At 43.0% G+C, this 11,701-nt stretch overlaps 1 protein-coding gene across 1 annotated transcript in view; it reads right to left on the minus strand.

Moving 5' to 3' along the window:
* Window positions 1-501: 501 nt before the first annotated feature.
* EDARADD (EDAR associated via death domain) overlaps window positions 502-11,701 on the minus strand; it is a 67,057-nt gene continuing 55,857 nt past the window's right edge. The window contains exon 6 of the mRNA XM_086382806.1: window positions 502-1,343. Within this exon, the coding sequence (XP_086238932.1) occupies window positions 961-1,343 (383 nt within the window). The 3' untranslated portion in view covers window positions 502-960. The remainder of the gene's footprint in view (window positions 1,344-11,701) is intronic.

An 11,701-nucleotide genomic window follows, 5' to 3' on the forward strand; every position in this document is an offset into this window, starting at 1 on the left:
ACCCCTCCCCCCTCCTCCCTCCCCAGATTTTTATTTCTCAACTGAGCTTTCTCTCTGGGACAAAACACTTGACCCGATAGAAAAGACGTAAATATTAAATTAACTTTTGAAAAGTCAAGGATACTGGAAGGGCCAACTCTTTGTCAATACCTTTCCCGTGGTGGTCCTTATTACCCTGCTAACTCCTGACTTTGTCTTCCCAATAACCAATTGTTTTTATAAACATTTCTTTCGAAAACACTCGAGCAAAGACCCCTTTGACAGCGCCCAGATTATGCAAGTGTTTGAATAAGAAAGACGGCACCTGTGTCCTAGAGTGTATCACAACATAATGCCAGTAACCTGTAAATTCACTTGAGCACTTTATAACAAAAAGAGTAATAGACTAAAGGGTGACTGCTCTCTGTGGGTTTCTTCTAAGCTGTGGGACTGTCATTACTCATCAGGGATCTTGTGGATGACTTTTGGGGGCCATCAACCATCTTAGTTCCAATCTCAATCTTCAGTATTTAAAGGAGGGGAGCTTTTATTTTCATCATGGCATGAATCCATTCTGATTATAGATTTGGCCCTGGTCCCCGTAGGAGCTTACAACGCATTTTCCCCAATTCCAGATTCAAATATTAAATTAAAACAGATGTGCAAAACTAAAGGAAATTCCACCACCAAAAACATACCCAACCCCTCCACAAAACTGCCAGCTCTAGGGAAAACCAGTGTCCATGATTCTGGGCCCTTCTCCTAAACCTGAAAAAGAACAGAGTCAGGACTTTCCCAGAGGTCCAGTGGTTAAGACTCCACGTTCCCAGTGCAGGCTCCATGGGTTCGATCCCTGGTTAGGGAACTAAAATCCTGCGTGCAGCACAATGTGGGGAAAGAGAAAAAAAAGAACAGATTCACATTGCTCCTTAACTTGCGCTTGTTTCAATGTCCGAGAGGCCAATGAGAAGGAGCGGAGGTCTAGAAGTTCCTGCGGTGCTCTCCACGCCCCCGCTTGGGCCACTCCTCGTCCACCCACCTGCGCAGCACCTTCTCCACGTCGGCGCGGTGGTACAGCCGGCAGAGCTCCATCAGCTGGCCCACCGTCCTCTGACTGTTCCGGAGCAAGAACTCCAGGGTGGGGCTCTGCGGTCGCTGCTCCAGGAAGCACAGCTCGTCGTAGGGCATGCCCCACTTGCTTGCAAAATTCCTCCAGTTTTTGACTGTTGGGTGACAGGGATCCAGCTTTATCCTGATCACATCTAGTAAGTCCTGGTCATTGAGCAAGTCGCTGATGATGGGGACTTGGAGCGAACAGGAGGGACAGGAACAGGTCTCCGTGCAGGACGCGTCCTTGCTCACATCTGCAGGGTAAACCACAGGGTGCATATGTCAGCAAGAGGCCCCAGACACGTGCTTATCTCTGGTCCTTTATTCTCCTACTGAATTGCTCATAGCATCAGGGTAAGCACAGCACCTATTTCAGGATACTCACTTCTACATATTCACCAATAACCCCCTGTTCTTTGCGGTCACGAAGAGCTGCTCTGTTGGAAGCGTGGCAAGACTTTATAAAGCCAGTGTTCCTTTCTGAGACTCTCTGTCCCCCAGGCTGCGCATTTGTGAGCCTGCTGGCCAGATGAGGGCTCCAAAGAGCAGAGCTCTCTCCATGGGCAGATAGCCAGTGGAGGGGGGGTGGTCAGCCATCCCAGGAGAAACCAGCCCATTCTCACCTGCTCCTCAACCCTCTCGCCCCTTCCATATTACAAGTCAGCCTTGTCAGCTTTTTAAAGTCAAGCATAGAATGTCAGAGTGTAAAGTATTACACAATTCTTCAAAAGGTCTTTATTAAAAAAAAAAAAAATACATGCAAAACCCAAAACTGGAATATCCACTCCAAACACATATTTGAAAATAAGTGATAACTGATAATGCCAGACTTTTCAGATTTATGGCCACCTTATCATGGCTTTGCCTTTATTTATGTGTGTTTTTTTTGTTTTTTTTTTTTAACACATAGGGCTGCCTTTGAAGTGGAGCCAATACCCTGAGGAGTGTGCAGTGGGCTGGGTGAGTGGGTGGCTTTGAGCTCAGCCTCCCCAAGAAGGGGGCTTCCTTGGTGGCTCAGATGATAAAGAATCTGCCTGCAATCCTGGAGACCCAGGTTCGATCCCTGGGTTGGGAAGATCCCCTGGAGAAGGGAATGGCTACCCACTCTAGTATTCTTGCCTGGAGAATTCCATGGACAGAGGAGCCTGGCAGGCTGCAGTCTATGGGGTCACAAAGGGTCAGACATGACTGAGCGACTAACACTTTTGCTTTCACCAAGAAGAGCTGCCCCAGCACAGAGGAAGGGCCACCTTCCCATCCATCATCTCTGGCCTCCCTGCAGTATCTGCCAGCATGTTAGCAGAGGATGAAGCTAGTAGGTAAGCAGTAAATAGGTTAGAGGGAAGAGGTTAGTAGGCAAGAGACAACTCAGAGTACAGGTGTAAGTGGGTGAAGCAACCCAAGTGAATTAAAACTCTGCAACTGCACCGAATTTCCTAGCCCCTCTCACCGGGGATATTTAACCACCAAAGGCAACACTAAAGATCACTGGCTTGGAAAATTCTGGGAGGTTATGATGCCTTTTTCTACACTGAACTGTGTGGACTGCCCAACTTAGGAAAGTAAAAAATTTGGAGAAAAAAAAAAAAGGAGTCACTCTGGTTATTATAAAATTGAGAACTAGAAAATTTGAGGCAAATACAAAGTAAAAGATAACAAAAGCCATGAAAATTATGCTCATACTCTGACCTACTAATATAACTTCTGAGAATCCAGCCAAAGGAGATCATCTAAAATATGTATGTACTTAAACATTTTTTATTATAGTCTTATTATACATTAAAAAAAACCTTAAAATCAAAGGGGACTAGTGAAATAAATTATTGTTACTATTTGAAAGAATATTATTTAACAAATTATGAAGACTATATAGCAACCTAGAAAATGTGTGTGCTGTCATGTTAAGTGAAAAATGCAGTCAGAATGGCTGTGATCCAAAAGTCTACAAGCAATAAATGCTGGAGAGGGTGTGGAGAAAAGGGAACCCTCTTACACTGTTGGTGGGAATGCAAACTAGTACAGCCACTATGGAGAAGTGTGGAGATTCCTTAAAAAACTGGAAATAGAACTGCCTTATGATCCAGCAATCCCACTGCTGGGCATACACACTGAGGAAACCAGAAGGGAAAGAGACACATGTACCCCAATGTTCATCGCAGCACTGTTTATAATAGCCAGGACATGGAAGCAACCTAGATGTCCATCAGCAGATGAATGGATAAGAAAGCTGTGGTACATATACACAATGGAGTATTACTCAGCCATTAAAAAGAATACATTTGAATCAGTTCTAATGAGATGGATGAAACTGGAGCCTATTATACAGAGTGAAGTAAGCCAGAAAGAAAAACACCAATACAGTATACTAACGCATATATATGGAATTTAGAAAGATGCTAACAATAACCCTGTGTACGAGACAGCAAAAGAGACACTGATGTATAGAACAGTCTTATGGACTCTGTTGCAGAGGGAGAGGGTGGGAAGATTTGGGAGAATGGCATTGAAACATGTATAATATCATGTATGAAATGAGTTGCCAGTCCAGGTTCGATGCACGATACTGGATGCTTGGGGCTGGTGCACTGGGACGACCCAGAGGGATGGTATGGGGAGGGAGGAGGGTTCAGGATGGGGAACACATGTATACCTGTGGCGGATTAATTTTGATATTTGGCAAAACTAATATAATTTGTAAAGTTTAAAAATAAAGTAAAATTAAAAAAAAAAAAGAAAAATACAAGAAGTAAGGAATTTATGTACTCTGATTAAAACTATGGGAAAAGTCTCTGTTAATATTACCATGGAAGGAAATGTACAAAAATAATCATAGCTTCTGTGGTTAATGTAGGATTATGTTTTTATTTTCCAAACTTTCTCAGTGTGCATGTTGGGGTGTGCTCAGGTGTGAGCTGTGTGCAGTCGTGTCCGACTCTTTGTGACCCCATGGACGGTAGCCCACCAGGCTCCTCTGTCCATGGGATTCTCCAGGTAAGAATACTGGAGTGTGTTACCATGCCCTCCTCCAGGGGATCTTCCTGATCCAGGGATCGAACTTGTGTCCTTGCATTGGCAGGCAGAGTCTTTACCACTGCACCACCTGGGATTATGCTTCTATTTTCCAAACTTTCTCTAGTGGTGTTTATATTTCTACGATAATGAAAACCATGTATTACATTAACAAACATATTGTTCAGCACTGAGCCGACATATCAATGCAGCATCCCTCCTCTTTGCCAAGCTTCACTTACCCCTTTGAGGCTACCTCTTCCCACCTTCCCCATGATCTGTTTCATCAAATACCTCCTTTCTTTCCCCTCACCTCCAGACACTATCTCTACTGATTCTCTTTCCTTTATCCACAGATAGGTATATAGCTCCTCTATCATAAAAAATAAGAACCTCAAACTGCCACTCTCTGGTTTATAATTCACTGAAGGCCTTTCTTACTCTTCATTTCCTTACTGTTTTAAAAATACTTGTTATTATTTTTGGGGCTACACTACATGGCATGTGGGATCTTAGTTCCCCAACCAGGATGGAACCCATACAACCTGCAGTAAAAGCTCAGAGTCTTAACCACTGGACTGCTGGGCAAGTCCCAATTTACTATTAAACTTCTAAAAGGAGAAATCAAAACCTGTTGCCTACAATGCCTCACCATGTTATTAACCTTCACCTTCTTTGGCGAGCAGCATCTGACCAGCCCCATTCTTACCAGCCCTGTAGAGACCAGACCCAGTTCCCCATGCCCCACCTGCGGACCAGAGTCCAGTTCTGATGGGGTACATAAATCCAGACAAGCAGATCCCCACCTGGCTTGGAGGATCACCTGGACCCCCTGCTGCTGCTAATGCCCCCATCACATCACTCCCCTTGGGCCTGCCTGCCTCTAGAACTGAGCCCAAGACTCTTGTGCTCCTTTGAACACTGTCTATTGCACTGAAGACTCTTTTCCCAGAACTCAAGCCCCTTATCTCCAGGCACATCCTACCTTGTCCCGGCCACATCCCTTTTCTTGTCTGCCTGAGACACTGTGATCCCAGCCTGTCTCATGCCAAGTCCCTGGGAGTTACAAGGAGGTGCTCTAGTCCTGTTCTTAGCCCAAAGCTTTCCTCTTCTGCACTGCGTCCCTTTGGTCTTCTCCGCTCCCAACAGCCTCTACAAAGATCTCCCACTAGAATGGAAGACCCTTTCTTTTTGCATCTGCAGGATCTAATACAGCCCTTGACACACAGCAAACACTTAACCAATGTGGATTGAGTGAATAAATGAATGGCCAACCCTGCCAGCTCACCTGGGCCCCAGAACTGACTACGAGAAAGCATCTCTCGATGTTCAGATGACATCTCCAACTCAAAGGGCCCAATACAGTACTTATATATTTCTTATATACTGTGCACACAAAGCACTTCAAGTCCCCTAATGGCACCTGCAATTCTTCAGCATCCTTACAGACTTTTTTTCTCTATCCAACCAGTTACCAGGGTCCCAATCTCCCCTGGAAGCTCTCCATACCTCTCTTCCCATCTTATTTCCCATGACTTCCTTGAATATAATCTGGGCTCCAGAGAAGGGGGACTACTCACTTCCTGAATAGACAACCTGTATTTTCTTTGTTTCAAAGTTTAATAAAATGAAAAGGAAAAAATATAAGCCCAGGGTAGAACATTAAAATTATATTCAGTTATGAATTTTGTGTAAACTTGAACATCCAGGGTTTCCCCATAGTTGCATGACTATGAGTAACAATTTGATGCAGACCCTTACATCTAAATTTTTGGCCACCTCTTTAATTATCTCTCCAGTAATGGGACTATTAGGCTGAAAAGTATGACCATTTTAAGGCTATCAGTGCATATACCCTAAATTGCTTTCCAGAAAAATATTGTGCCAATTTACACTCCAAACAGAGAATAGTGATGGTGCATATCTCAGTTGACCTTTGTTAGCAATGGCACCCCACTCCAGTACTTTTGCCTGGAAAATCCCATGGACGGAGGAGCCTGGAAGGCTGCAGTCCATGGGGTCGCTGAGGGTCGGACACGACTGAGCGACTTCACTTTCACTTTTCACTTTCATGCGTTAGAGAAGGAAATGGCAACCCACTCCAGTGTTCTTGCCTGGAGAATCCCAGGGACGGGGGAGTCTGGTGGGCTGACATCTATGGGGTCACACAGAGTCGGACACGACTGAAGCGACTTAGCAGCAGCAGCACCAAGTAACACTTTTAAAAAGATCTTTGTCAATTGCATAGGTGGAAAATAAAGATTTCCTCCATGACTTTTCTGATGTTTTCTCTCTGATCAGTCATCTCTCTTCTTTCTCTCTCCCTCTCACTGAACTCCTCTCATTGAAATTCCCCTCAGCTACTGAACTTATCTATCCTATGAAACCCACCTCAGAAACACCCCTTCATGAAATCCCCCTGCTCTGCCTGCAATGCCATCTCACCCACAGTCTCATCATTGTGTTTGCATCTCCTGACTTTGCCTTGCAGTGAGATATTCCGTATGATCTTTGTTGTTGCACCTTCAGGGCCCTGAGAAAAGATCCATATCCTCCTGCAATGTGTACACATCTTAGAGTTCTAAAATGTTGAATTACATTTCTGTGTAATATAGTGAGAGTTATTCTTCTGCTCCATTAATAATGGTGTGGTGTATATGGAAGTAAGACTTTAGCTCCATGATGGGACAGAAATTTATTTATAAAGAGCTTTCTAACATTGAAGGTGGCTTTTGCAGTACAAGGGGGAAACTGTGCAATTTTCTTTGCCCTTATTTAAAAGTAGAGTCAAAATCCAGGGAACTCAAATCGGGGCTCTGTAAAAACCTAGAGAGGTGGGGTGGGGCTGGGAAGTGGGACAGAGGTGCAAGAGGGAGGGGACATATGTACACCTATGGCTGATTCATGTTGATGTAGGGCAGAAACCAACATTAATACTGTAAAGCAATTATCCTTCAATTAAAAATAAATAAATTAAAAAAATAAAGGTGGGTATACGGAAAAAAAGTAGAGTCAAAATAAAAATCTGTCACGTAGGAAAACAAGCAGTTTACCAAAGGGTATGTGTAATTCAGTTTTTGTAAAAACAAAATAATATAGTCATTTTTATCCACATAAAGCATATATTATACACACATTCATGGGCATAGGAAAAATCTAGAAGTATGCATAAAAACATTAACAATGGATGGTCCTAATTTTCTATAGTTACAATGTTTATTTGGATACTTAAAATATATTTTTTAAATGTCACAAAAAAATAAACGATTTATATCTCTAAGTCCAGAATGAAATGTATTGCTTTCTGAAGGTCTGCCCTGTATTACCTCCGTAAGACTCAGGGTTTTAGCGATGTTTTCTCCTTTAGTGTCAAGAAGAATGAAAATCGTTAAGGTTTCTGTGAAGCTCCTCTAAGCCTTCTAGTGTATGAGAAACTTCTATTTCTTTGAACATCACCACCATCCATTTATCAGTTTGTTTTAAAACATATGATGTGTCAAAAGTCTATTGTTTCCTTTTTTATTTTCAATAACACACACACTAAGCCATTTTCCCAACTGGAATCTATACAAACTGCCAACAGTCATGAATTTAAAGTTGCCTTTTGAATCATAAACTATAATTAGTTCTCTGAGGACTTAAGCAGACAAACTTTTTTTTCCCCTATGAAATATATTTTGTCCTGCCCTCCTGTAAACACCTATCATGTATTCGTGTGCATGCAAGGAAAGGATGGCTGAAGCTTTGGGGTAAGAAAAATCATGAGAAGAGAAACATTTAGAACCAAAGACGTTTTCCTAAGAAATGGGGGGAAAATGGGATTATTATTGGATGCTACTCAGTGGCAAGCTCAGGGTATCTATACAGGAGAAACTCAAAAACTGTTTACTAAATGAATGAATGAGAATTGTTCTTTCTCCTCTGGAGACAAGGTAGGTTTCTTATTACTGTGTGATGCATTTTAGGATGTGAAGAGATAATTACTAGCAAAGGAAAGAGAAATTTACTGGTGTCTGTTGGCTGTTAACAGAAAAATACAAAAAACAGATTGATTCTAGATTTGGGGCAAGGAAAGGAGAGTGTTATTGAGGAGAGAGAAGTCAGTTATGTACAAAAATTCACTTAGATTCTCTAACAAGTAGGGTCCTTGCTTGTCATATTTTGACACTTGACTTGCATATTTTCCACTGATGAAAAACAAGAACAGATTGCACCATTAATTCATAATAACTTCTTAGAGGCCAAAACTCTGGAAGGATTTGCCTTCTATAAGTTTAGTCTGAGTCCTGGCTTGAACTAAGGAAGAATTTATCAGTGGAAGAAGGGCCAAATTTCTCAGTGGTTTTTATCATCACAGTAACTGTCATTTATCAAACGCTTAATATATAACTGGCCCTGCACTGTGCCCTTTTATATCGGGAGTCCCAAATTCTGGGATCTAATGCCTGATGATCTGAGGTGGAGCTGATGGAATAATAATAGAAATAAAGCACACAATAAATGTAACACACTTGAAACATCCTGATACCATCCCCCACTCCCACCCCCAGATGGTGGAAAAACTCTTTCACAAAACCAGTCCCTGGTGCCAAAAAGGTTGGGGACAGCTGCTTCACATGCATAATCCTGAATCAGCTGCATCAGATGCGGCTCCTCAAACCCTGGTGCCCCAGCTTTCCAGGGCTTGACTGCTAAATGGCATTTAACATCCCTGGACTTCAGAGTCCTCATCTATCAAGTGGAGATGATAATATAATAATTCCTATATCTCATGAATTAAATGAGGTGAATGGTGTGAAAGCATTTTTGTCAAGTCTTATGTAAATGTTATTTAAGGGTGTTAGGTTTTACAACTTTTTTTAAGTAGAATGCAGCGGGGGGGGCGGGGAGAGTGTGTCATTGTGTCATCTGGCCTCTGCTGACACCTCCCAGCTCATTGCCTTTCCAAGTACCCTTCACTGCCCACCCTTGTCCCTAGAACATATACTCAACCCTGCCTCAGGACTTTTGCACCAGCTGGGTCTTCCCTCTGAAGTCCTCCTTTCTCAGATCTCCACATGGCTGGCTCCTTTGCTCCTTAGATCTTGGTGCACCTTCGTAGCTAACACAGCATCCTTTCCTTGCAGGCAAACCCCACTGTACACTCACTTATTTTCCTCAAGGCACCTACCACCACATGTAACTACTTGTGTTTACTGTCTGTCACTCCCAACCAGTATATAAGGTCCAAGAGGAAAGGGACTTAGATGTCTAATGTCTCCACTTAATTCCAGGCACACAGTAGGCACTCACTAATGTCTGCTGAGTAAATCTATTTAATGAAGAACATGACACAGAGAAATAATCAAATCAGAAACTTCTGAGCAGCATATGAAGAGTTATCTAGAAAGTTTCAGACAAACCGAAAGGTTTCTTGTGCTGAGTATATACAAGGCAGAAGAAGGATGACTGGTTGCTATGGAGAAGGAGTACACCATGTACCACAGAGAGAGCCACATGAGCTTTAGAGGCATGCTGACCAACTATCGATACAAGCTGACATTGTGCAGGTATGCAGCTTGGACGAGTTACTCCTGTACTCCTGTACAGCCATGTCCTCCCTCTCTGAACAATTGAGAGGACTGACTTTCATAAAGGTGTGGAGAGGATTAAGTGAGACCATCCCTTAAAGCCTTATCCTAGTGCATGGTAGTTGGAGAAGGCAATGGCACCCCACTCCAGTACTCTTGCCTGGAAAATCCCATGGACAGAGGAGCCTGGTAGGCTGCAGTCCATGGGGTCTCGAAGAGTCAGACAGGACTGAGCAACTTCACTTTGACTTTTCACTTTCATGCATTGGAGAAGGAAATGGCAACCCACTCCAGTGTTCTTGCCTGGAGGATCCCAGGGACGGGGGAGGCTGGTGGGCTGCTGTCTATGGGGTCACACAGAGTTGGACATGATTGAAGCGACTTAGCAGCAGCAGCAGTGCATGGAATGTATGCAACAAAGCATTAGTAGCTGTGGGTAAGGAACCACAACAGCAGTAGTTCTCAGGACTTTCCTGGTGGTTCAGTGGTTAAGATTCTGAGTTTTCAATGCAGGGGGTACGAGTTTGATCTCTGGTTGAAGAACTAAGACCCCATGCATGACAGGCATGAATGAATAAATAAAGCAGTAGTTCTCAAACCTTGGCTAAAAATGGAACTCTCTACCCCCTCCCCACCCCACTCTCCCCTGGGGAAATTACAAAATCCTGATGTCTGGTTCCACCACCAATATCCTTATTTAATTGGTCTGGGGTACAGGCCAGACACGGGAAGTTTTCTAAGCTCTCTTGGAAATTCTCATGTGCAGCAGGGTTGAAAACCATTGCCTTAAACCATATCTACTGAGGAAGTTCTCAATCAGATGGGCCAGCAAAAGTAGGTTTTGGAATGCCAGCTACTTCTCTTTGAAGAATACAGTGTGCGCTTGGTGATTGGGAGTTTGTGGATAATATTTCCGCGCTCACAAACAGAAGAATGGGTTTTCTAGGGTTTCTTTTCCCCCCTCCCTCCACTATTCTTCATCTCACACACCTTTTACATCATACCTTAAAGAAGAGTTCAGAGATCAAGCGTGCTCAGTGACAAGGTATGTGCATGTCATTTCAAACACAGTAAGAAACAGCTCACGTCCAAAGACGCAGTGCCTAACTCTCCAGCTGGCGGCTGGCAGACCATGAAATGCTGGTCAATTAACAGTTAATTGTGAATTGGAACAAGATGCAGAGCCCACAAGGGTCATGACTGGCTGAGCCTGGAAAATAGCTCCAGTCAGGGTGCTGGCAGTGCATCACAGATTGATTTAATGTGTCTCCCTGCAGGGGAGGTGCCGTTTTATCTTGTACACCCTGGCTTTTCGGGAGCTATTACTACACGGGTATTTCCCTCCACAGTGCTCAGTGCCACTGTGAGCTCTCAAATCATTTACAATAATGTTCCCCGTGATAACCAGGTCTTCAGTTGGCACGAACAATTAAATAGTAAACATTTTATATTGGCAGCTTCGCAAATAGCAAAACATGTTCTATTCTAAAATAACTAAAATAACTCCTCAGTTGGGATTTCTTTGGAAGGAATGATGCTAAAGCTGAAACTCCAGTACTTTGGCCACCTCATGCGAAGAATTGACTCATTGGAAAAAATAACTCCTAGGTGTCTATAAATTATGAGATTTGGAAAATACCAGCAAGTGTCAAAGTACTGTCAAATACTTCCACAGCTGTGTTTGTTAATGGTGTAAATTCACGCTTTTTTCTGCGTGTGGTTTCTAACATGGCTGGAAATAAATATATTTAAAATGCCAGTTTATGGCTTTGAGAGATCAGTGGGGTGTGTGCATACCACATGACTCATCAGAGGTAGTTATTTGCTCTGAGCTCAAAAATGGTGAAGAATTATTTTTATCTACTAAGAAACTGACCTCAGGGCTTTCGGTGGGTGTTTGATCTCTTAACCAAAGGGAAAAACAATATGATTTCATTTTCCCTCTCTGAAACACCCTTTTAAGAAGACATCAAGTTGGCAGCAGCACTAGGAAATCTAACTGACAAATTGGATGGATCTTGGCAAGTAAATCA

Source organism: Bos grunniens, chromosome 28, assembly GCF_055505025.1.
Source record: "Bos grunniens cultivar Pamir isolate PY7600 chromosome 28, Bosgru_T2T1.0, whole genome shotgun sequence".
Lineage (NCBI taxonomy): Eukaryota > Metazoa > Chordata > Mammalia > Artiodactyla > Bovidae > Bos > Bos grunniens.